General features: G+C 41.0%; 1 protein-coding gene and 1 long non-coding RNA gene across 8 annotated transcripts; both read left to right on the forward strand.

Annotated features, from left to right (window-relative positions):
* The first annotated feature begins 11 nt into the window (after positions 1–11).
* Positions 12–24,145, forward strand: PDCD10 (programmed cell death 10). Of its 7 annotated transcripts, none has more exons than XM_083613593.1 (8): positions 12–215; positions 10,906–11,117; positions 12,160–12,213; positions 15,762–15,879; positions 16,327–16,453; positions 19,841–19,919; positions 20,420–20,502; positions 23,639–24,145. In XM_083613593.1, exons 2-8 carry the CDS (start codon positions 11,022–11,024, stop codon positions 23,718–23,720), a joined length of 639 nt encoding a protein of 212 aa, XP_083469719.1. In that variant the 5' UTR covers positions 12–215; positions 10,906–11,021; the 3' UTR covers positions 23,721–24,145. The 7 variants fall into 7 exon arrangements, 5 of the variants coding, with proteins under 5 accessions (XP_083469719.1, XP_083469717.1, XP_083469720.1 ...); XM_083613591.1 differs by having other exon boundaries at positions 30–135; XR_014547973.1 differs by having other exon boundaries at positions 62–215; positions 20,420–21,130; positions 21,536–24,145.
* LOC310762495 lies at positions 21,027–22,904 on the forward strand. Its single transcript, XR_014548026.1, has 2 exons — positions 21,027–21,146; positions 21,550–22,904. It is a non-coding gene; the product is annotated as an uncharacterized lncRNA (long non-coding RNA).
* Positions 24,146–26,735: the final 2,590 nt, after the last annotated feature.

Here is a 26,735-nt window from a genome sequence, read left to right on the forward strand (position 1 = left end):
CCGAGAAGCGGACTACAGGTCCCATGGGCCCGCGCGGTCGCCGGCTAGTTCCGGACAACGCCTGGTTGTGTGGTAACGGCGGCGGCGGCGGCTGGCGAGAGGAGGAGGAGGAGGAGGGCGCTTCCTTTCCGGCTGGTACTTCCGGGAGCAGCGACGGCGGAGCCCGCTCGGGAGCCCTAAAAGGCTTCGAGGGGCGGGTGGGGCAGGGAGGGGAGGTAAGGAGCTTTAACTGCTGCGGCTCCGGCGGCCTTTACCGCCGTTGTCGTCGTCGTTTACCTCAGCCATTCCTATTACCCTTATCATTAGCGCCGGCAATGTCCGCAGGGGTCACTGGTAGGTTTGCGCGGGGCCTAGCCGCTCCGCAGAGGTTACGCCGCCCCGGAGGCGTAAGAGGCCTTGGAGAATCCCGTGGCCGGGCTAGAGCCGGCGAGGGGCCTAGTTGCTTCCCGTCAGGCGCAGCTCGGAGGAACCCCAAGCAGGAGAGGTCCCCCCACCCAGCCAACCTTCTCCCCGGAGGGGCAGGGCCTCTCCCCGACCCCGCCCCGAGATCTCCCAAGCGGAAGAGATTTGCCGGGAGAGGCCAGGCCGGTGTGTCTCCCTGGGAGGCGAGGGACGGGGCGGGGGGCGCAGGTGCCAGCGCTGCGAAGCGGGGAGGTATGGCGTGTCCCGTTGGGGAGGATTTGGGGCTAGGGTGGCTTCCGTGCTGGGGGGGGGTCAAATACACATCAAGGGTAGGCGGGGAAGGTCGGAGGGAGAGAGAGAAGTGGGGTGGGGGGAAGAACCGGGAAGAGGAAGCAGTCTCGATGGGGGACAGACCTTTGTCTTCTTGAAGCAAGGGAGGGTGTGTGTTTGCAGATAGATACAATAAATATAATTTTCCCCATTGACGGTATTTTGTCTAAATTATGCCAGTAATTATGCTGAATAATAATATAATATTGCAGGGGGTTGGGGGCAGTAATGTATTCCTCCCTCTGCCGAAAGAGGAAAGCAGCAGCATAGGCCAGACAAGCCTGGTTTGTGTAAATAGCAGAAGAAAAGAGACTGTCTCCCTTCAGGTTGCAGGTGGTAATGTGGTGGGCCATGTTATTACTGTTATTATTATTACTTTTATTAATGCTTTCTGGCATGGGGAGGAAAGCTGGCATATCGTGGAAAAGGTTGGGTGCTCATTTCCAACATGTGCTCAGTTTACTGCATGCAAGGAGTAGCTTTCATAGATAGGCGCTCGGTCAAGAGTTTTGTATTATTATACAGCCCGTAGCAGGAAGTAGCCCAGGTATGTTTTTGCTGCTTTCATCTGTTTCAGTAGACATGCCCACGTCCATCTCTCAAGTGTGGAGAGCTGGTGTGCTTGTTAGAGATGGCTTGGTGGAGGGCTCGAAGAATAGGTTTGATGAAGAGGGCTCTTGGGCCATTGGATGCAGGGGATTCCAACAGAATGCTGGATTAAGTGGGACCTTTGCTGTGATATAGCAAGGGCAGTTGTTGCATTCTCTTGCATGGATAACAGAGGGTGGAGTTGGATTCTTGAGTGGGGTGGTAATAGAATAGATATAGGCAGTTAGAGGCAGTACTTTTTTGGGGGGAATCCTTGGCATATTAGGATAACTTGCATAGAGTAATTTCCATTGAAAATGTTCCATCTTTATTGCTAAGATTTGGGATAACCTAGAGAATGATCTACCTTTGCATGTTTATTTTGCTTATATTTAGTAAACAAAGCTGAGGACTTTGAAATGGTCAAGTTTACCTAATACTGCACATGTAGTGTGTTATCCACTCACTCTCTTTCCTTGGAAGTTTTTAAGCAAAGTTTGGATGGCCATCTGTCATGTATGATCCAGTTGAGATTCCTAAATTGCAGGGGGTTAGACTAGATGACCCTTGGTGTCACTTCCAACTCTATGATTCTATGATTCATTGTCACAAAGGAATTTATGAAATGGGGGGGGGGGTTGCAGAAAAAGAAAACTTAGAAAATCTTTCCAATTTGGAAAATTTCCACCGCACATCATTGGGCATAGCTTAGTTATCTTGTTTATTAGGTTATACTGTGTTGTCATATGGCTCGGAAGTACTGTGAGGGTTGGTAGAATGAAGGCAAGAAGAGTATGTACAGTAGTTAAAGAGTTTGCTTTGGAGTGATTGAACTGAGCATGCAGGTTGCTGTCAAAGACAAATTGTTATTGATAGGTCCTCTGCCTTTTGAACCAAGGCTCCCATGTTTTTAGCTGGAGAAGGCAGGAGGGGTATACATGTCTCCATCTTGATGTGACCAGGCTGAGCAGCTTTGGAATCCAGAGACTTAGAGAATTTTAGAGACCATTTTTCTAACATGGCCAGGGAACAGGGCTGTTTGGAGACAAATGCCAGGCAGTAAATACTGTACAGTGGTACCTCTGGTTACGAACTTAATTCATTCCGGCGGTCCATTCTTAAGCTGAAACCATTCTTATCCTGAGACGCGCTTTCGCTAATGGGGCCTCCAGCTGTGTGTGCACCTCTGGCACGCAATTTCCGTTTGCATCCTGGGGCAAAGTTCGCAACCAGGAGCAGCTACTTCCGGGTTAGCGGAGCTCGTAACCTGAAGCGTTCGTACCCAGAGGTACCACTGTATACTGAAATTGTGAGGCAGGCAGTCTTGAAGTCTAGAGGTAGGATTCTTAAAAAGTGGTGCTGATCTTTAGTGTATTGCTTCATGGTAAAGAGAGATTAATGACAGTAGCTAGTGTGTAGTAATGGTGCTCATTCCATTTGAAGCCTTTGTTGGCTTAACACTCATTTATGTGAAACTCTTGTGTTTATACAGTTGATAGTGGCAGTTCCTGGATCTTTTGAGTTGCCTGGATTCTTTTATGGGCTGTTTATCTCATAATGCATCTGAAAAACAGAAAATGAAACTGACCCATGTCATATGGATTTGAATGTTCTTTCAGTTTTTATAAGTTAATGAAGACTACAGAAATAGCCAGGTACAAAGCTGTTTACCATCTGACGTACCTTCTTTTTGAGGTTTTTTTTAATTTTTTTTTTAACATACCGTTACATTAGCAAAATGTTGCTTTTCCCATTAGGGCATTACTTATCAGTGTTCAAAATTAGCCAGGCACCAGACACATTTTGCACCTGGCAATTGACCACTTGTGACCAAGTGAAGATGCCTAGGTGCCAGGATGGTGCCTGACATGTCCTACATCTGGAAGTACATGTCTGGGGATCATTGGATCTGGACACATCCTGTAGAATTCTTTCAGTTATACTGTATCTGCGCAGTCGGAATGAATTTCTGAAATAAAAATGCTTTTTCAATGGAGCCTGAGCAGGAGCAGTCACCATTCAGAAAAAGGGGTTGGAATGGGGCAATATATGTGGACTGTCCCTGGATCAAGTGACTTTTCTTCTCTAAGTTCTCAAAATTCTCAACCTAGCTCACAGTTGTCATCTGAATTAGCCAGATATTTAACCGAGAATCAATGACAATCAGTACTTCATTTGAAAAATAAGACTTTAGAGGTGTCTTGCTCAAAAATGGCAACCAGACATTCCATTTTGGCGACTGAAACCTGAGTTTAAGGAGCCATTTGGCTCCTAGCTTATGTATCTGAGTTTCTAACACTGCTACTATTGCTAGTCATCTTTAGGGTCACAGATAAATGGTAATCCCACACCATTCAGAATGTCCATGTAATTATACTTTTTGTGGTTTAGGTAGTCTTCTTGGTAGTATTCATTATTTTTTATAATTAAACTTTAAAGATACACAAAATAGGTGCAGATATGGTGGAGGAGCAGGAGTAATGAATTGTATTGCTTTTTACTGATAGTTTCAAGAAGTGGCTTGTGATCCTTATGCTGCCACATTATACGCAGCATGCTCTGTTTTAAAAGCTGTACTAGTTGGTGAAAGAATGGCATTTCCCCAAGTGCCAGAATAATATTGTCTCTGCTCTGGAAAGTTCAGTGCCCAATAATACAAACACAATTTTGTTTGTAAATGTTCATATAGTTGGGAAAATTTATATTGCAATGTGATAGTGAGCAATCCTATGTACAAGAAACTGATGGAAAGCAAGCCGGTATAAATTAAGCCAGCAGAAAGTTACACCAAATCCAAACACTGGTCATCAGTGGGTGTGACACAGCTCTGTCTAAGCTTGGTGGAGGGAGAGAATGATCCTTTAAATTAGAGTTCTGTGTGACTGAGCTTATGATCCAGCCTAAATCCATTCTCCCCTGCCCCAGTCCCACCGTTGGAATGCCCCCTTTTGAGGACTTACACTGGCCTTGGCTCAGATAGCTTCGGTTCAGTTAGGAAGAACAAATTACACCTGCTCATATTTGGCTGAGCTGGGATTGGGGGCTTAACACTAGCTGAAACAGATCCATTGCATCCTAAGCTGCCTGTGCTGATGGATCTTGCCATATGATTGTCCCCTGTGAATTTTTTTTTTAAATAAAGAAAAAACATTGAAGAAAGGTGCCTGGATTCTTCATAACAAATGAAGAAGAGCTCTGTGTTTGTGCACCAGGAAACTTGTCATTTGGAACTGCCCTTAATGAAAACCCTAGACTATTTATTAGTTTTTTAATTGAAATCTAATCTAATAATAGTGACTAATCTATTATATTTATATAGAATTTTAAAATAATGGGTAAGCAAATAAGTGATGTACTTGCAGAAGCAAAAATTGGTTAGAAAAGCTATTTTCCTTCAAAATGTATTGTTGCTTGTTTCTAAACCATGGCAGCTTACTTACTAGTATTTTGAGAGAGAAAAGTGTTAGCCTTTAAATAAACATGCTTATTTCAGACCATCAGACACTTAAACAGTTTACTGTTTTTGTATCACTGCTGAAATGTTCTTAAACTTTGACAGACTCCAAGGGTAGGAAGTTGTAGAATTAAGTGACAGTAATGATAATGTTGTTCTCCATGTAAACTTCTTGTTCTTGCCACAGACTGCAGCACATTATTAGCAGATAGTGTTCTGCAGCAGTTAGGCAGCCATCTTCCATGGTAAGTGAGTCTAGCACTGTAGAGGTCAACACGGACATCCTGGATTGTGCTTAAAAATCAAACATGGAGGGCCATTCTGTTAAATTCATGATGTTTGGCCAGCACTGCTCTCCCAAAAAAACACTAAATAGTTTTATAGATAAGCACAGAAGAATGGGTGAAGGTTACTTACTGGTGTCTAAATGGTGCTGAAAACATTTCTGCCACCACCTCCTAAGCAACTGTTGTTGGCATCTGTCTGTCTTGGGCAATGGACTGCTACTTCAGGGCTTAAACCAGGCAGCTGGAAAATCGCAGCTCCTGCTGTGGCTACAGAGACAGGTAACTCGTATGTGCTGCCTCCCGCCTTGTTTTTGCTGCATTAGTAGCACCCAGGTGACCTCCCCAGGGCGCAGGCCTGGGCAATGTGGTTGGAGGTCTGGGCTGCCCAGATTATTATTATTTATTAAATTTATATTTCGCCCTGCATCCGGAGGGCAGTTCACAGGATTAAATCACAATATAAAAACAGAATACATAATCAAAATAAAAACAAACAAGCCCCCCCCCCCCCATTTTTAATAGGGCATTGGATGACAATCAACCAAATGCCTGGTTAAAGATGAACATTTTCACCTGGTGCTTCACTGATGTGGTGCAAAGGAAAGCAGAGCAAAACAAAACATTTGGCACCAGCTTGGCTGCAGGAGTTGCCAAAAGGAGGAGTACAGGACTCCTCCCAACCGTCTTAGGGAGTCTGCTCCAGATTTGTATAGGGTTTACTCCTTAGCCTTTTCTTCTCTCAAAGGTGTCCTGAAAGGCAGCGAGTACAGGTTTTTCCTCACGCATGAGTATAGCCGCAAGTCAGCAGAGCTTTAGGATCAGAGTTTTTCTTCTTCCAGATAAGCTACCTTCCCAGGTTGACGGGCCCCATTTCCCCCTTAAGCAGCTGTAATTAGCTACTATTAGAAGTGGTAAACTGCCTTGTGATCTGATTTGGTTTGGCAGTACCTGCCCTGGGTTTGGTAAGTCATTAGTCATCGTGATAAGATAAAATAATAAGAGTTAAATTTTTTAAAAAGCAGGTAACTCCATAAAGAGCTCAAAGAAAGGTGTTAGTAACTGTGGGACTAAAATTTCAAGCTAGTGCTTTCTTCTCCGGAGACTTAGAGAACAGGCTCTCTTTTCTGGAATGAAAATCTTCTCATAGACTTCATTAAGAGCAGGTAGTTCTTAATAGCAGTTTCCCCTGTGGCATATCAAGGTAAACTAGGTCAAAATAATTACGTAGAGAAATGCTGAATATTATGGTACTCATGACTGTGTATGCACTGAAGAAGTTGCTATATATTGAACACTTGTACAAGTAAGAGTATAAACAGAGCATTGTATGCAAATCGTAAAAGTTAGATTATTTTTGGACAATTGTATGTGAGTTTCCATTTAGGATAATTGTTAGCTTCCTTTAAGAGTCCTGTTTCTGGCCTCTCCAGAATACTGCTGTATCTCCCCAACAGATAGAACAAACCAGCAGGGAAGTATTTCATTCTTCATCTAATTTAATTATATTCCCCTTCAAAATTTGGGATCTGATAAAATCCTACACACCTAGATTTTTGATGCTGGTACTTGAGAACTGAAAATTTAGCTCTGTTCAAGACTCACCCTGGCTCATAATTTTGTCTGGTGCTCTCAGTATGAAATGGTTTCAGCTCTGAAAGCATACCTGAAATTTGAGTTCAATACAGAAGTAAGACAAATTAATTTGGGCTCTCATATGCTTATGTGTTGCTAATGTTTCTGTTTGGTCCTGGAAAAATTCCAGGCTCTTCCAATGCCAAGGTGCCTAAATATTGGCTGATGATGATGCCCAGTACCTGAATTTGTTATTATTACTAGCTCTGTGCACTACTGGCTGTCAGGTATTTGCAGTGCATTACAGCAGTGTGTTAACTGCTTTTAACATTGGGGTGAAAAAACACAGGTTTGTTATATGTTGGTGCACATCTATGTAATTGCACTTTGTGGCACCTGAGAGTTTATTGGGAGCAGAAGATGGTGTACATTTCATTAGCCCAAAATGTTCTTTTGAAATCCAGTTTCAGCTATTTTCAGAAATCCTGACTGGAGGCTGCAGTCTCTTCTGAAGCATGAGTGTTAATTTCTGTAAAAAGCTAAGTGTAGAAATAGTGTACGCCAACTTGGCTTGGCAGTATGTTTGTACTTTGGCCAAATACACAGCTGCCAGCTTCTATTTGCTTTTCTATTTGGCTTGCATGCTGAGAGAATATACATTAGAAAATTGGTCAAGGTTAATTGCCTTGCTGTAGCTTCCCCTAAGCTTTTTGTCTGTAAACCAGTAAATTTACTGCAGTGTGGCTAGACAGATGTCATCTTCCTTCTTCAAAGCTTAACCTCTCTTTGCTGAGGAAAATGCTGAATTCAGTGTGAGGTTAGATAAAACCAGCCTTGCAGGCAGTACTTGTGGGGTTGGTTATCCTCATGTCTCATAAAAAGAGCCTGCAAGTGGTCTATCTAGTCCCTCATCCGGCTCTCAAAGTAGTTAAGCTGATCCCTATGGGAAGCAGACAAGCAGAAGCAGAGTCTTGATTCACAGCAACTGGCATGCTGCTTTGACAGTGGATGTAGAACATAGCCATTATAGCTAGTAGCCCTTGATAGGCTTAACCTACATGAATTTGTCTAATCCTCTTTTAAAGCCATCCAAGGTGGCGACCATCACTACTACTTGTGGGTGAAAACTCCAGAGCTTAACTGTAATAATAATAATAATAATAATAATAATAATAATATAATTTCTTATTTATACGCCTCCCATCTGCCTATGTGGTGTGTGAAGAAGTACTTTCTTTTGTCCGTCCTGAATCTTCCAGTGTTCAGCTTCATTGGATGTCCCTGAGTTATGAGAGAGGATGAAAAACTTTGCTCTGTCCACTTTATTTGCACCATGCATAATTTTATGCGTTGCTGCCAAATCTCCACTTACTCACTTTCCCCCTTAAACTAAAAAAGCCCCTTTCCTCATAGAGGTTGTTCCATCCCTTTGATCATTTTGCTTGTCTTTTTCTGAGCCTTTTCCATCTTTACAATTGCCTTTTTGAGATGAGGCAACCAGAACTCTGCGTATTACATCAAGTGTGATCACTCCATAGATTTGTAAATTGGCATTGTGATATTTGCAATTTTGTTTTCAATTCCTTTCCTAATGATCCCTATAATGGAATTTGTCATTTTCACAGCTTCTGTACATTGGATTAACATATTCACTGAGTTATCCACTGTGATTCCAAGGACTTGTTGCTGGCCATTAAACCCCATGAGCATATATGTGAAATATGTGAAACATTTTTGGTCCAATGTGCATCACTTTAAACTCTCTCCCCCTCCCCATTTTCCTACCCATTTACTCATGCTTGGGTGAGTGAATGTACTTGTTCAATACCTTATTAGATGAACCTGACATTCTAGAGGCTGTGCAGCAAACATTAACCTCAAAATGAGTTTTTATACTTAAGGGTGAAGGAAATAAGAGAGGAGCTCTTGACTGAGGCAATGCATGGATAATGGAAGTTAGCTTTTGTATGAGACAGGATCATAAAGTGATTTGGTAGAAACTGGAGCAGTAATTTTACCTTTTCAGACTCTGCACTCTCCTTTAGTCCATCCTGAAATCTAGGAAACTTTGAATCTTTCTTTTGCCCTTTCTCCCTTCATTCCCCCTTTCTTTCCATCTCCTTTGCTCACAGTTACCACTTTATAGCTCAGTTGATTAGAGTGTGATGCTGATAACACCAAGGTTGCAAGTTCAATACTTGTTCGGGACAGCTGCATATTCCTGCAATGCAGGGGGTTGGAGTCGGTGTTACAACTCATATATAAGCCAATTGCCAAATGGCATCTTAAACCTAGGTTACAGTTGCTACAATGGAATGTTTAGGTGCCTTTCTTTTTGCTGTGGGAATTATTATCATCATTATTACTCATTTCTATATGGGTTTATACAGTATTTTAAACAAAAAAAAATCTCAAAGCAGTTTACAGCACATTAAAACATCAAATAAAACAATCCAGAATAAAACAAATTCAAGCTTAAAGGAAAATATTTCAGGTTTGCTTTACCCATATTTATTTACTTACTCAATTTATATAGCTCTCCCATAGCAGTATTCTAGGAAGCCAGTGTGGTATAGTGATTAGAATGTCAAACTAGGACCTGGGAGATCAGGGTTCAAATCCCCACTCAAGTCATAAAACTCACTGGGTGACCTTGGTCCAGTCACAGCCTCTTAGCCTACTTCACAGGGACATTGTAGGTATTAACTGAGATGGGGAGGAAAACATATACTGTAGTCCATGGAGAAAAGGATGGGATATAAATGCAATGAATAAGCTCTTCTGCTTACCTGCTTAAAAAAGCTGGAGGGGCCAGCCAGCTGGAGATGTCAGTTGCCAACCTGGCATCCAGAGATCTCCACATAGTCGCAATTGGACCCGTGCCAGTCACAAAACATGTCTTCGGCCTGCGGGATTTTGAACAGTGGTTGGACTAGATGATCCTCAGAGTCCCTTCCAACTCTACAATTCTATTATTCTTCCTTGCTTTTTATCTTATCAGTTTAACACATAACCTAAAAAAGAGATTGTGTTGCTTTGTGACTCACTTTGGGTTGAAGGCAACCCGCTTGTGTTGCCTGGGTCACTGGCTGAAGACCAATGCACTTGATTAATTTTACCTGCCATATTATTAAAATCCCATTTAATAGATATTTTGAAACATACAGTGGTACCTCTGGATACGAACAGGATTCGTTCCGGAGCCCCGTTCGCATCCTGAAGTAAACGTAAGACGCGTCTGCGCGGGTCACGTTTTGCTGCTTCCGCACATGCGTGTGACGTCATTTTGAGCATCTGCGCATGCGCGAGCGGTGAAACCCGGAAGTAACGTGTTCCATTACTTCCGGGTCACCGCGGAGCACAACCCGAAAATATTCATCCTGAAGCTATTTCAACCCGAGGTATGACTGTATATGTCCTCCACAAACTTCTCATGAGGATGAAAAAATATTTCAGATGTGTTAGAGTTTGCATACTTAATGGTTAAGATCAGTTGTTTAGGCATATACTTGGTTAATGCATTTCCAGCGTAGTTTTTCATATCCTCCGTGAAATAGGAGCGATTACTTACCAATACTTGAAATTCAGGTCCACTGTTCTCTGAGCTGGGCTGGGCTGGGCAGGGTAGGGTGGAGGATCTCAAACCAGATTCGGTTTCATGAACCATTATTTTCCATTGAGCTAACAGTTGCTGGCACACCCTTATGAAAACAGAGTTTGAGACTTTTGTTTGTTTTAAAGCAACCTGAGCATAGAGGTTTGTGTAGCTTTTTGTACATTTTAAACTTATTACAGCATAGTCATACCTAAATAGTAAATCTATTAGACTATCGGCTATTACCTTTGCAGATGACATTATGCTGGCATACATACAGCTTACATGTTACTTGCTATTTTGGGTCTCTTCGATCACTTTCCAAGCAAGTCACTGTTGGATGTATGACTAACTTTGCTAGCGCTGATGAACGCTTACTGTATAAATTGTAAAAATAGTATTGACCTTTAGCATTTTAAAGACATCATTTCTCATTTTCATTGCTCTTTTCAAGAAAGTGGCTGAAATGAGAACTTGTGATAAATCCTCAAGAACTGCATTAATTGCATACAGATCATCAGCTAACCTGCAGCACATTTGAACTTTGATTAGAAGGGAACTGAGCTTATTGGGGCAGTACTGAATATACTGCATTACATTTTTGGTAGTACTACTTGTCTGAAAGGTGATACTGATCATAATGAAACCTTTTCTCTCTCTCTCTTCCTTCCTTCCAGGGTAGTTTTTTAAAGTGCTCTAAGCATTCTGATACAACTAGAAGAAAGAAGAAACGCTTCATTGAATGAGAAGTCCATTGCTTTGATAGCCATTTTCTTCAAGAGTGGGTCTTTGAATGAGGATGACAATGGAAGAGATGAAGAATGAAGCAGAGACCACTTCTATGGTTTCCATGCCTCTCTATGCTGTTATGTATCCTGTCTTTAATGAGGTAACATGCCTTCTAGTTGATTTTCTATGTATTACAGTGTTTGGGAAGCAGGAGGTTAGAGGATACCCTAACATACTGTTTATACTTGGTAAGCTAACATTTTCTACCAAGTCTTTACAAACTGCTCTAATGAGTCCTGCTTTCTATCTTTCTTTGGCTTGGCTTATTTCCATGAAATCAATATCTATAACCTTAACTTTTTTGGCCCCAGTTTGTTTCTTAGTTCTGGCATTCTTTTCAGGACTTATATGCTCTCAAGATACTTCTCAGCATATGCAAGTTTCTGAAATGTAAACTCAGTTGGTTTTAATTAGTATCCAGGTTTTAGGCAGCCACAGAGATGGCAGAAAGGCTTGTACTATGTTTCTGCAGTTTCACAGAATTGACCTGCTTTAAAATGGTAAAATCCAGAAATATTTGCTGATCCAGGAAGCTGGAACTTTTGTTTTTGTTTAAGTATGCAAGGGAACATCCCTTCTCTGGCGTGCATTTAAGAAAATAATATATAAATATTAAATTATCTTTGCAATTATTACACACTCCTTGGAAGTATAAGCATCTCATTCTGTCTGTCTATAATAATAAGTGTTCCAGTTGTCACCCTTCAGTCTGTTAAACACAACTGTAAATCTTTACGAGTCCTTTTTTTGTCTGTCCTATGAATGGATTGTTGCAATGCATCACTGCACCACCCCTGGCTGTATGTTAGTCAAAACCTTGGCCTTTGTGGAAATGGTTCTCCACCAGCTGTCAAATTCTACCAGATAACCAGTAATTTTCAGGTCTTTGCTCCATTCACAGAACCATTTTGCCATGTGAATATAGAGAGCAAAAAATCACAATGCTATCTAATTTTATGCTTGTAAGTGGCTGTGTGAACCCTTAATTTTGAGCTGAGAGGCGGTGCCTGCTACTCTTAAACATAGAATCAGCTTAAGTAAGTTGACAGAAAATTTGGAAGTGGAGTTTCATAAGGCAAAGTGTTTTTTGGTTTGCATGTTTTATATTAATATAACAATTTACTTTTAACTCCACCTTGCAGCTAGAACGAGTAAATTTATCTGCAGCTCAGACACTGAGAGCAGCTTTTATTAAGGTAAGAATAATTAACATTGTGTGTATTTGTACATCAGCTTCATACAGCAATGTAAAAATTGGATTAACTGCATACCGGATTTAGCTACTGGTCCTGTTCTGTCCTGATCCATTACTTTTCTTCTCCCTAGGGACCCCAAACAAATTCCCATTTCCTGCACTAATTAGCATGCATCTGGTTGAGACAGGCAGAAAGCTATCTGCTGTTTGGCTATAGCTCGGATGTGAAGCATCTGCTTTGCATGCTAAAGGTCCTAGTTAAATTCTGGTATCTTTGGTAGGAATTGTGAATGACCTTTGCAGAGACATTGAAGATCTTCTAGAGTAGAAGTATTGGGCTAGATACCCTGACTTGGTCTAACTTCATAAGTTAAATGCCTATGCCCTATGGCATTGGTGATGTATTCCAGATTTGCAGACAGTTAAGGAGATTCTGCTCCTTTTCTCTGAGCTTGGTATGCCAGTCTTCCATTTCAAACCTGGTCCCATTCATGCTCTCTCTTCTTCCTGTCATTTACTGTATTGTTTCCCTGGTCGCAAAAGGCTTAAAAGGGTTCCCTCTCACAGTACTTTAAAGGAGATACAGCAGAGATAGCCATGTAGTGCTAACCCTGTTGTTGGCTTTGGTTTTGAGGTCTGAGAAGTGAGTTGGAATTAGCCCAGCTTTGCCTCCCACCCTTTGGAAAGACTGCTGTGGCATTCATTGGGCTGTGTTTCTTAAAGAGCCTAGAAATGCAGCTGTGATTATCCCTTGGTATCTGTTTTCTTCTTTGGGCTAGAGCACAAAGAGCATGGTGGGAAGTCCAATGAGTTTTTCCACTCATTGTAATTCCTGGGACAGTTGCTGCTTGAACCAAAGAAATTCGAAAGCATGGCTTTATATTCTGTGTGGCTGTGACCTTGCCCACCATTTAAAAGAACTGCAAGTGTCTCAAATAAAATTATTTAGATTTTGTTATGTGAAAACCAATCATTCCTCTAACAAATGCGTAAAATGGAATATAGTCATAGTTAAACACTTCATATCAAAATTATTTGTTAATCAGTATTGTAAACTTTAATCAGCAGTGCTCTTTTGCCACAAGCTTTTAGCTTGTTACTTACAACCTTGTATTTTGAATGAGCACAATTGCACTCTTTGTAAATCAGTTGCACATTTTTTTCTTCTAGTAGAAGTGGGCTTTATTTATGGATAAGAAGTTACGGTTAAATTTCTGGCCCTATGAAGAAAATACTGCCAAGTTGTATGGCTTATGTTCAGACTGTCCCATTTCTTGTCTAGGAGTACAGTTTAACTTTGACAGCATGTAAGCTCAGTGTTTTTTCTTTTACCCTGTGTCACTAAGCGGGCATGAATTACTGAAGCATAACTGCACCAGGTTAAGCAACTTCACTCCCAACATTTTTTTGTTTTTGGTAGAGATATTACGGCTTCTGAAATGCTTGGTTTCCAGGGACAAGGAACTAAAATACTTCTTGATATGGCATTACTAGAATTTACTTTGAAAGTACTATACTCCTTTTTGTGTGCCATGGTTCAAGAAGAAATTTTGGCAACTTAGAAGACTCAAGTGTGTACCTGGGAAAATTGTATCTTTAAGCGAAAGATGCAAAGCACTCTTGTTAACTAGCTAACTTTAGGAAGCAGCTGGTTATGGGGCTTTGTGGACACTCTGAAATGCTTTAAGAAAATTCATCCAGTAGGAAAAGAAGCTATATTCTTATGCTTCAATGAGGAAGGTTTTATGTTCAACATCGGGAACATGAATCTAGAAGCTTCAGCATTTGCCCTCAAAAGATTTCACAAACCCAGTTGGCACTTAGAAATTTCCCCCTTCAAACATGTACCCTTTTCTCCCATGCTGCATTGCAAATTGCTTTTGAAAGTCCTTGAGAGGCTTGCCATGCAACATGGGAGGCCGCTGTTTAAAGGCAAACAATATCAAAAGACACACTGAGCAGACAGAATTAGCAATCTGGTTCTCTGGATTGTGGCCCATAAGAGTAGATGAGCAATGAATAAGCTATCTGGTGAGTTTTTGGAGTCTTCCTTTATGGTTGGGCAGGCATCTTTCTGTTAAGCTAATGCTACAGAGGTCCTTTGGGCATCTCCATCTAGCACCGGGGTGGGGGGCTGCTGGTTCAGGAAGCAATGACTTGCATGCTGCATTTTGGCTTGTATGAGAGCTACTTCACAAGCACATTTTAATAACAATAATGATAATGATGATAATAATAATAATAATAATAATAATAATAATAATAATAATAACAACAATAATGCCTTTATTGTCAATGTATAACCTGTGTACAATGAAATTAACCGAGACTCCCACCCCCCACAAACACTCAATCTCATTGCACTTTGTGTGCTTGTTGCACAACACACCAACCCTGAAAGTCAGTTGCACTATATTATTTTCCGTTCAGCAGCCTAACAGCCCACGGATAGAAACTGCTTTTTAGCCTGTTGGTACAACTGATATATCTTCTGCCCGAGGGTAGAAGATTAAAGAGGTGCTGGCCGGGGAGTGAATCGTCCCTGATTTTGCACACCACTAAAGCCAATAAATTCATTCGGCCTTGGGCTTTTGAACTGGCGGGCCTCCCAGTGTAAAAGAGGAAAGGGCACTTGGTGATGTCTCCTTAGCGGTCCTCTTTTGGTGATGCAGGAGATGGTGTCCCATTCTTTAGCTTGGTGGACTGGGATAGGGAGGGACAGAAGATCAATACAGTATTTGTGGCCTAGGATAGCCTGTCTCTGGCCTGGGATTTGGAGTTTACCTTTAGATTCTGTTCTGAGAAACAAGCATGTGAAGCGGGAGTGCAGATTTCCTTCTTTATAACTGAGAGGAATTTGGGCACAGGTGTGTGGAGCAGAAAGTATCAATCTTGCTTCATAGTTTGTATAGTCATCACTGTGGTGGTTGACTGTTACTACTTCATGTTATATCCTCTGTAAAAAGCTAAAAAATCAATACTGTAAAAGCACTCTGAGGAAAGTGTAAGACATGGGATGTAGGAAATGTGAGGTTTTGCAGCTCCTTTTTACCCTCTGTGGAGTTCATTATCTCCTGTTACTGTTACAAGATATGCACATTGCTAGCTGTTGAAAAAGTTATTCTGGTGTATCTAAAGATAAGAGCTATGAAGATAAGTTGAACGTACCTCATTCTGTGCAGTCTATAATGTTGTAGGGACTTAAATGTAATCATGTAAATAAGTCTGTCCCTTAATTTCAGTTGGGTTAAAAAGAAGAAGAAAGGTTGTTATAGTGCATAGAAATAAATGTTGCACAGAAATAAATGAAATGGCTTACTGGGCAAAGTTACAAATGAAAAATGTTGATGCAGTCCAAGAAATATAGGTCTTCCTTTCAAGGAGAAAATGGTGGTGCAGAACTGGATGTTTATTATGATGCAGTGCTGCTTGGTTAGCTTTTAAAAACATAATTTTGAATTTAGAACCCGTAGTGATTCTTGGATATCTTTTACTGCGTGCAAATTGACTGTTGGTGTACTAAATAAATAAAACTTATTTGAAATGCAGGCTGAGAAGGAAAATCCAGGTCTCACACAAGATATCATCATAAAAATTTTGGAGAAAAAAAGTGTTGAAGTTAACTTTACTGAGTCTCTCCTGCGCATGGCAGCTGACGACGTAGAAGGTATTTCTGTTAAACTTCTGTGATTGTGCTGATTGATACTACTCTATCATGAAATGTGTTTTTTATTTTTTTAAAAAGAGATGAAAAATAATTGTGAGTTCAACAGGAGTGCAGTTTGAATGCAAATCCAGGACTTTGTTCTGTTTCCTGGCTCTGAAATACCCCTCGTACACGTAGAGCACCATTTTCTTATCCTGCTTTGGCATGTCCCTCAAGCATCCTTCAGGCAGTCAGGCACATGTCTTAGGACTTCAGTTACCTACTTTGTCTTACACTGAAGATGGAAAACCGGGTGGGTTCATAGTTCAGTTCTTGCCCACCATGTGCATTGTGCATTTGGTACTGGTGTGGTTTTTGGGGAGACCCAGGCTCAAATCCCCACTGAAAAAGAAAACTAATCTTATTGCAGTAAGTGACCAATTTCTTTTTCTCTCTCACCCCCTCCAGAGTATATGATTGAAAGGCCAGAGCCAGAATTCCAAGACTTAAATGAAAAGGCACGAGCACTTAAACAGATTCTCAGTAAGATTCCAGATGAAATCAATGACAGAGTGAGGTTTCTTCAGACAATCAAGTAAGTGCTCCTGTCTAAACTAGTTTGCTGATCCAAGCAGAAGACTTTCCTTAAACCTATATTTTATGCTGGTCTCTCCCCCCCCCCCCCCCCCGCTTTGTATTTTTTGCTTACAGTTTATATGTAGTGTTTTTAAATTATGGTTTTTATCACTTTAGTGTATGGTGCTTGTGAATTTTTGCTTCAAATTTAAATTTTCTTTCTGTCTGCTGTTCAAGCTGTGGATAGACTTTAGCCGCTGCAGTGCTAATAGTGGCTACAGCAGCTTAACCAGAATCTGTTACTTGGCAATGGACAGCAATGCCAATTTTGCCCAGTTTGCCGTAATAAACTCTTACTTATAATAGTACTTTAAGCATTCCATCAGATTTTTAAAAAAGGGACTTCCTCTAACCTTAAGGGAACCATGTGCCAGTTTGCATTATAGCTTTATCAAGTTTTTTAAGGGTAAAGAGGCTGTCACAGTGTCTACCTAAAGAGTAGCTATGATGGGCACTAGAAGCGACTGACTTCCATATGTGCAGCTGTTTTTATTTATTTAATCAGTTTATATTCTGCCCTTCCTCCCAAAAGAGCCCACAGTGGCAAAAAACAAGTGATAATAAAACATCTCAGAAACAGTTCCAGTGCAGATGAAAAACTGGGAAAGATCTCTACTTAAAAGGCTGCTGGGAAGAGGAAGGTCTTCAGTAGGCACTGAAAACACAACATAGTATTTAAAGGGAGGGGATTCCAAAGGGTAGGTGTCAGAACTCTGAATAAGATGGTTTCTGCAGAGCATAGTGATTGATGACATGATATTTCAGGCTGTATGTACCCCAAGCTGTATGGGGTTTGATATGTTAAAACCAGTGCCTTGAAGTTAGCCTGGTAGCCAAGTGACAGCCAATGCAGTTATTTATTGCAGGATAATGTGTTGGCAATCTCCTGCCCCAGTGAGCCGTTGACCTGCCACATTTTGTACCACCTGCGGCTTTTAGACCAACTTTATGGCAGCCCCACATAGAGCACGTTGTAGACATCCAGCCTGGAGGTTACCAGCACATGGGTGACAGTGGTAAAGCTATCGTGGTCCAGAATGATCATAACTGTCTTTATCAGCCAGTAAAAGGCAATCCTGGGACGCAGGTGGCGCTGTAGGTTAAACCACAGAGCCTAGGACTTGCCGATCAGAAGGTTGGTGGTTCGAATCCCCGTGATGGGGTGAGCTCCCGTTGCTCGGTCCCAGCTCCTGCCAACCTAGCAGTTCGAAAGCACGTCAAAGTGCAAGTAGATAAATAGGTACTGCTCTGGCGGGAAGGTAAACGGCATTTCCGTGCACTGCTCTGGTTCGCCAGAAGCAGCTTTGTCATGCTGGCCACATGACCCAGAAGCTGTACTCCGGCTCCCTCGGCCAATAAAGCGAGATGAGCACCGCAACCCCAGAGTCGGTCACGACTGGACCTAATGGTCAGGGGTCCCTTTACCTTTAAAAGGCAGTCCTAGTCAGTGAGGTCACCTGGGCCTGTAGAAAAAAGGTGGATCCAGGAGCATCTCCAGACTACAAACCTAGTTTTTCAAGGGGAGTAAAACCCCATTGAATGCAGGTCACTGGCCCAAATGTCTGTCTTGCCAGAATTTAGAGAAAATTTGGCCCTCTCATCTAGGCACTGGTCCAGAGCTTGCATGGGCTCTCAGTTTAGATGTGCCCTGTGACATGGCATATTTAAAAACGCTCCCATGTTTATGACTATAACTTTAAAACCCTTTTTGCGTTGCAGTGATGAGAAAGTAAAAGGCCACAGTCCACGAGAGAGTTAAGCTTGCACATTCATTTGAATCATTTGATTGGAGCCAATTTTTTTTAAAAAAACTTCAAATTAGTTTTGAGATTCATTTGGTGTATTTAACTTCTGTATAAGTTGATCCATGATTCTTTTGACTAGTTAAGCTAAAGGCACTTTGCCTATCCACAGGGCAGCAAAATTGAGCTCTCCACAGATTGAGTAGGAGGGGGTTCTGCATACCTAGGGAGAGCTCCCAGATAGGCAGAAAAAAATGTGCAAAAAATCATGTGCATGGTGCTGTAGCAGGTAGACTGAGAGCACATATTTTCTTGTCCCAGTTGCACTCCTTTACTTATTCAAGAATATTTGAAGTAGTTAAGCCCCCCTCTCCCCATACATTTAAAATTCTTCTCCCCTTGAGAAGTATTTGTTAGGATCAGAGAGAAAGCACTTCCACAAATCTTAATTAATCCCTCCAGCTCCCATTAAGGTTCATCCTCTTAACCCAACTTTCCCACAATCTCTTATGCTGAAGTCACCAGCTGCAAGCATGATTGGTGTGACATAACTAATTATTTTTTTTTGGGGGGGGGGTTATTGAACAGCTTGCTGCCCACAGAATCCCAAACCTAAAAAATGGGAAAGTGTATCCCAGTTGTGCAGTAGTAAACATAGAAGACCTGCTACCCGGCTTCAGTTGCCAAATTATAATCCCAACTCTTTTGTTCCTTTGGGTTTAAGGTGGCAGTTTGATAGGCATTTTTGAAGATGAACTGCAAGGAAGCTGAAGTAGACCTGAATATGCTCAGTTACTCCAAACATCTTAATGTCACACTTGCTGCCTTGGGTGTAGATGCTTGTCTGAATCCTTCTCAGGCTATGATTTTAATTTCACATGTGACTTTGGGGAGGATTCTGTGGCTTTGGTTGTAATTGTGAAAACCTGAGAGTTGTCCACAGATCATAGTGTTAACTGTCTTTTCTCTCTCCTGACCTCTATTAGCCCCAGCGCAAGGCTGTTTAGTCTTGTTGTAGAGTGACCTTAAATTCTGCCAAGTTAGAACAAGATGAAATTGTATCCATTAATTCTGAGAGGGGCTACTGCCATCAAATTGCTTTCAATGATACTTGCTGTGACAGTTTTCTTCCAGGTGGTTTAACTTTATTTAAATGCCTAGAGACTTAGGTAGGACAAGATAACAGCCTCAATTCATGAGATCAGTGCTCACAAAATAGTTTAAGGTGAATCATGGGTCACTTTTTCATATCTGTTCATTTTATTCATAGTATATATTCAGAGTTCCTCTGAAGGGAGGGTATCATTCTGAGGATAGTCCAGAGCTCCTGCTGTGTAACACTATTGTGTCGAGTTCTAAATCCAGCAGATGCTACCTTTCCACATAGGAAGGCTTGCATTAAACCTAATTTGGACTTTGAAATGCTATATAATCTAATTAGTTCTTGGTGTTCACTCTTGCTGTGCCATATCCAAAACTCATTCTGTAAGACAGCAAATCCTTTAGAAATACATGTCAGACATAATTTTGGAAGTGATTAAAATTCTGCATTGAGTTAGTCTAATTTTAAAAGATGTTGCAATTATCTTTTCATTGCCAAATAGGGACATCGCCAGTGCAATAAAGGAACTTCTTGACACAGTAAATAATGTCTTCAAGAAATATCAATACCAGAACCGGAGGGTATGTGAATTAAATTCTGCTATGTTGGCTTGTCAGAAATATAAGCATATTAACTATAAATATTAAAGGATCCGCAGTTTATAATGCTTGGATGGTGGGAATTGTAAATCATTTCAACAACCACTGGCAGTTAAGACAAATAAACTTGCAGAGGAAGAAGCAAACAGAATGAAAACCAATCTTCTGTCACTAAGCTACTAGTTTTTCCTACTGCCTGATTTTTAGTATTTGTGGATTTTTTGTCTGCAGTGGCTACATTTAAGGCTTAGTATAATTTTCTAATATGCTCTGTATGAATTTTGTTGCTGTAAACAAACATTCCCAGATACATTTACAGAAGTGCTGTTAGTCGTTTCATTTCTTAAACAGAATTTTGCTATCACAGCACTTATGCTTATTTTCTTCTGTTTATCTTTTTAATCAGTGTCCAGTGGCTAATAAAAATGTTTTATGAAGGTTGAGGCTTTGATTGAATGACTCTTTGCATATGTATATTTCAGGCACTTGAGCACCAAAAGAAAGAGTTTGTAAAATACTCTAAAAGTTTCAGCGACACTTTGAAAACCTATTTTAAAGATGGAAAGTAAGTATGCTTGGGTTTTGTTTTTTTTCCTTTTCGTTTTTCGAATTGGTGAATTTGTTATGTCTTCCCTGTCATCTTTCTTTCTAAATATTTATTTAAAATATTTTGTAACAGCAATGAGTATTGTTTGCACTGACTAATGTCTTAAGCACTTCTTCACTTTCTGCTAACACACTTCAACAAGTGTTCGAAAATAGATTGGCCTGTTACTATAGAGATTGCCATGTTTTCAGTCTTAACATTAACTTTTCTTGGGAATCAGGGATTTTTTTTAAATACTGAAACCTTTGATGGCTTATACTGAGATGGCTTGAAACCTGATGGATTCAAAACAGGAAAAATCATCCAAGCATGTTTTCTTCTGCTCTTCCAACGCTGTCCAGCATTCCCCAACTAAAATTAACACATTTAATGCTGCTGTGACAGATTGTTTGGGGAGGGGGAATAAGGAATGGGAAGTCTCCTAAAAGTAGTTATCATATATGGCCAAGTTAATGGCCATTTTAGGGATGAGGAAACTGGTCCTCCAACTCCCATCAGACTCAGCCAGCATTGCTGATGTTCAGAGATTATGGAAGTTGTGACCGTCTAGATATCTTTCCTTATAAGCCAGGATAGCTGAAATGGAGTATCCAACTATAGAAGTGATACATCCCAAAGGAACACATACTGGGAGCAAATGGTGGGAGGACGTCCCTGGTCAGTAATCAAGATGACTTTATGCTTTGTCCAGGACATTATGTATCTTGAGTACCAGTGGCTAAGGAACAACTTTGGGAGAGGACAAGAGGACTCTGAGAGTTGGCCAGTGTGGGAAACAGCATGCTGAACTACACAGGCACTTGGTCTGGTCTTTGTGCCACACTTTCCCAACTGATCAGTTCCTTCTTGCAGTTGGCACTTAACGTATGCCATTGCAAGAGTGCATGCATTTTAACTGCTCCTTAGCGGTGTACTGCACATGAGGGGAAGCATGTGCAACAAGACTAGCTACAGCAGCCAGTGATGGAAGTTATCAAACAGCGATTTTTAGCTCTGGGTAGTGAGGAGGAAAAGAATCCATCTGTTCCTTGACCTGGTTCATAGTAGTTGGAGTTAAATGGACAATGCTGATATACACAAACTCCTCCAGTCTTTGGCATTGTACAGCGCTCAGTTTATTTAAAGTTTATACTACTGTATGGTATTATTCCGGTTTGTTAAACACTGGGCAGCCCAGGAATTCATTAGTTAGTAAGAGTGAAACTAACACATGCTGTGACTGGGTATAATTTGCAAACAAGAAGTGAAATTGATTTAGCTGAGGATGAAGCAAAAAAAAAAGTCACTTTTACTAACCAAGCAACACTCACATTTGAGTTTGATGGCCTTCACTAACTGTTAATTCATTCTAGCGTTACTTAGCATAAAAGCTGAGTTGTCTGGGGTTGCAAGTGTATGTAGGTCATTGGATTTTACTGCTATGGTCTTATCAAATTTTTATTTTTCACGTTTGCTGCTTGTGGGGTTCTCTGCTTTTGAAAAAAGTTAACAGCATCCCTGACAATGTGCCAGCATTTGGGTGCTGCCAAAAGTAATTATTTGAATCCTGGCCAATGTGTATAACACTGGTTGGTGGGGGGAATATAATTGTGTACAATGCTTCCATGGCTCTTACGTGGGGCTTCCCTTGAAGATGGCATGGAAGTGTCAATGTAGAATTGTTCTGCTCACCTTCTAACACCATAGGATTAGCACACTGAGCCAATTTTGTGCTATTTACTGTTTCCAGGCCCAATTCACTGTGCAGTGTTCGACCTATAAGGCCCTTCGTTGCCTACAAACCACCTACTCAAGGGATTGCTGCCTCTTATATTGCCCCATATAATAGTTGTGGTTGGCTAATCAAGCAGTTTTTGCAAGAGTGGTGATAGTGAAAAATTAAGGCTTTTACTGCCTTGGCCGCACGACCTTTGAATGACTTGCCTCTAGAGATGAAGAGCAGCCCCTTTTTGTGTTTTTCCACAAGAGCTGTAAGACATTTTTGGCAGGCCTTTGGTTGATTTGGGCTGCAATCTTATATCTGCTTACCTAGGAATAAGGCCCATGTATTATCATATACGCTACCGGGCCAGGTTCAATGCTCTTACGTTAATTTACAAGGCCTTTAACAAGTTGGATCCAGGATGTCTCAAGGACCACCTGATTTATTATTTGCCTAGCCAATAACTGAAGTTTGGGGTAGGAGAGTCCATTTGCGCTCAGATGGTTCCCTTCTCTGTTGAACTTCCAATACTTTTTGAAGTCTCCCCCTCCCCCAAGCAGGCATTTTAACAGAATTCCAGAATTCTGATTTAAACTTTCAACTTGTCTCAACTTCAAAAAAAATAGCATTCAGCTACTTTTACATTGCTTAGAGAAAATTGAAATTGAACAGTATATAGATTAATGAAATAAAGACATTTACCGCAAAGGGACTTACTCATCAGTACAGAGTTGAGAGGCATTAGTTGCTCAGTGTATTTTGGACTGTTCCTATAATTCTCTTCTTTATTTTATCATGGGTTTTTTAAATGAGGCACATCACTTTAAACATCTGGAAAAGTAGCTTAATAATGCTTTAGAAGTTACACTTTTAAGAAACAAAAATGAAGCATAAATGTGTCAGCTTTGCAACAGGATTTAAGATGGGTAAGACCACCTTACTTTCTTTGCTCACACTGGTAATAAGAAAGATGTGTTCCTCATTGTGTCCTTTATTGAAGGGATCTTATGCAAGAATGTGTGAATGAGTTCCTTATTTCAGAATTGGAGGTGAGAGGTGTGCTAATATGTGGAATGTTTTGTGCAAATGAAGTATTTTTGCATGTCATTCATTCAGTTGGTTGGAGAGAAATCTGTGGGGAGAGAAACTAATTATTGGGCACTTCAAACAAACAAACAACCTAATTAGTTCAAGTTATCAGTCCAGGTGCTGCTTCTCTAGCACTGAATGATCAATTGATCAGCATTCTTGCTTGGAGTTGTAAGTTGAAAAATAAGCAGCATTGAAATCGACACTAGTGCCATTCCACTTGAATAACTTTTGAAATGTATTCTATCTGATGGCTTCAGTTCTCCATTCTGCTGCTGAAATGTGTTTTGTTTCTTACAACAGGGCAATAAATGTGTTCATAAGTGCCAACCGACTAATTCATCAAACCAACTTGATACTCCAGACCTTCAAAACTGTGGCCTGAAAAAAAAACTGTATATGTTGAGAGCTGTACTTTTCAATGGTGGATAGGATACCTTTATATGTAAACTTTAAAGTTTTGACTGTATAAATTATCAGTCCCAGTTGAAGGGACCTATTGCAGGATTTTGAATGGGATTTATTGCCATCTTACACCATATTTTTGTAAAAACATTGTAGCTTAATCATAATCTCACGATGAAGATTTTGCATCACTTTTTTGCTATTATCATTCTTTTCAGAATTATAAGCCAAAAGAATTTACGCCTTAATGTGTCATTATGTAACATTCCTTATAAGAATTGTAAATATTTGGTGTTCTGTTTCTGACATTTTAACTTGAAAGCAAAAAAACAAACAAAAAAACTGCAAGATGATGTATTTAACGATATTGGTGGCAAATATTCAATAAATAGTTTACATCTGTTAGATTATCTGTATAATCTGTTTCCATTATATTATCTTTTAGGATTGGAAATGGGCGGTGTGCATGTCTTTCACATCCACAAAGGTTTAAAATATTATCCCAAAGATGATAGCAGGGGAAGGGAAAACTATTTTTCTTATGTCCTCTTCAGCCATTCCATTAGTCACTAATGCACTGTGAAAGGGACTTCTCTCGAGTGCGACTGATGCTTGTGTCTTCTGCTGTGTGTGCCTGCTCCAGATGCTCACAGCCAAACTGAACCCCTGTTTATCAGCTGTTAATAACTATTACCTTTTGAGTGCTTTTGGTAAAGGGCATTTCTTGGTTTCTCTGAAATGCTGTTGGAAAGTTAACAGCTTTTAAACCTCCTAGCTTCCAGATGTTCTGTATTTCTGGTAGCAACTGAGAAACTATAGAGTGGTGGGGTGTGCAGCTGCTTGTCTCCCTCAAAGCACTGATTGCACACAAGTCTTACACATAGTACTTGGAGTCTGCAGCTGGTTTGCATGTTTCAAAGCTCTGCTCCATTTGCTATGCACACAGCTCTTTCACACTGGAACTCATGGGGAAAGCCCTTGCCTCTTCTGGACTGCACAAAGATTTCCCAAGGTAATTGGCAGAAAAGAATATGAAACATTTAGTAAAATACGTAAAAGGCCACAACATATGCAGAACTGCAGAATATCAAAAGGGTGTTGTGGATAATTAAAACTGATCTTCATTCAGCCCAAGTGGCTGTCAAGTTTTGGTTGAACAAGAGAGTTAAAATTCCACAATACAATTCACTCTGATGGTTGCTTTTGTCCGTTGCTAATATAAAAGCTCCATAAAGTGCAAGCAATTTGGACCTCGGTGTCTACCCTTGGTTTTTCTTAAAGAATTGACATTTGTGCCTTTCTGACATTTTCAGTAGGCATGTTTGGGGGCGGGGGCGGCCTTGATGACCTGTAGTCGGGTTTGAAGCAGCTGATTGATCTGCCACAACATGGGAAAGGATGGTTGGACTTGCCATCACATTTCTTTCTTTTTGCTGGAGATCAGGTAACAAACCAGTGTGTGCATGGGACCTTCCCCACATTCAGATGTTAGATCAGGGCCCAGCAGGAGTTTTTCCTTGTGCCTGCTCAGTCCTTTGTTCTCTTGTATCTCTGCTTTTGATTGAAGTTCAATCTGCCGATTTGGAAGTAATATTTTCTTGTATTTTGAATAGCAGCTGCGGTTCTATTTGAGAACTAGAAGGGAGCTCCTGTCCAGGTTTGTTTCTACCCTGCTTTCTTAGATGGAGGTGTTAGCCCTTAGTTTGTAGGGTGGGGACTAGGAGCAGAGGAAAAAAATCAATCCAGTATTCACTTAAAGCTGAATCTTACCAGTTTACAAAACTACATAAATTGATACACAGCTATCCTTCAAAATCTGCACTTATCTGAATTTTGTGACGCAGTTCTCTAGCCGATATACGAAAATGCATATATTGGGGGAAAGTGTGCACAAAAGTGAAGGTATTGGTGAAAATTAACATACAAAAATATATTGCATTAGGGAAAATGCTTGCAAAAAATGTGTACGTGAGTCAAAGCTGCATATAAAAAGTTATCTGGGGAAGTTTGCACTAAAATACTGATGAACCTTGATGAGGTTGTTTGTTTTTAAATCACAAAATGCCGAAGAATTGGGATAACTGAATTTAAGCCTTGGAAAAATGAGAAATGGAGAGCCAAAATTTTCCAGATCCTTTTATCCCTAGGATAAGTGTGCAGGATTTCCTCCCAGAAGGTCCAAGATTCAATCCCAGAGCTCACCAGTAAAAAAAGGTTCAGGTAGCAGATGATGTGAAGGACCTCTGCCTTGAGAACCTGGAAATCTGCTGTTGCTGCTGCCAACACTATTAGTAAAACACCAATAAAATGAAACACTATTGGGCTAGAAGAGGAAATGGTAGCTCCCTATGTACAGAACAGCAGCAAACTTCAGTAAAAGAAATTTTAAAGAAGAAATTGATTGTATGGCGTCAGGGAACTGCCATCGGAGCTAGAGGCGGAGGCAAGGCTCCAAAGCGATGCTGGAGAAGGGCCCAGCAGGGAGAGAGGCAGCTCATCGGCTGGGGAAGGAAATCAGCGTGACACCAGGGAGAAAGGGGGGCAGATGGGGGAATCGGCGAGAGGGCTCCAGGACTCCTCGCCGGAGACCAGCGGGGAGAGCACGGGTCCTCCGCTGCCCACACCCACCCTGTGCAGAAGACTTCCGCACAGGGAGAGTAGGCGGAGACTTGGCGTCAAAGAACTTCTATGCTGGAAGAGGTTCAAGAAACGCCCACTGACGGATTCTGCTAGCGACTGAAGCAGCCACGAAGTGAAGGGCTGTCCAGACAGAAAAGGTTTAACCAGGGAACCTAGCCAGGAGTGGCGGCAACTTACGCACGAGCAACCCCTATAACGATTACATATGGGTTTTGGTTTCATGGGGATATAGCCCAGTAGCAGCCTCTCTATGTAAAGCTTTGTCTTGCATTTTTGTTTTGTGAACATCTACAAAGCCTTGGATTACTCTCAGCAGCAGGACAGAAATTGATCACAGCTCTAGAGGCGGCAGAAA

Source organism: Podarcis filfolensis (assembly GCF_964270895.1).
Source record: "Podarcis filfolensis genome assembly, chromosome: 5".
In the NCBI taxonomy this organism is placed as follows: domain Eukaryota; kingdom Metazoa; phylum Chordata; class Lepidosauria; order Squamata; family Lacertidae; genus Podarcis; species Podarcis filfolensis.

Excerpts from the sequence above, each read along its gene's own strand:
- PDCD10 (XM_083613593.1), top strand. The coding sequence starts at position 11,022 with ATGAGGATGACAATGGAAGAGATGAAGAATGAAGCAGAGACCACTTCT. Across the intron at positions 12,214-15,761 it reads TGAGAGCAGCTTTTATTAAG|GCTGAGAAGGAAAATCCAGG; the intron begins GTAAGAATAATT and ends TTTGAAATGCAG. Across the intron at positions 15,880-16,326 it reads GGCAGCTGACGACGTAGAAG|AGTATATGATTGAAAGGCCA; the intron begins GTATTTCTGTTA and ends CACCCCCTCCAG.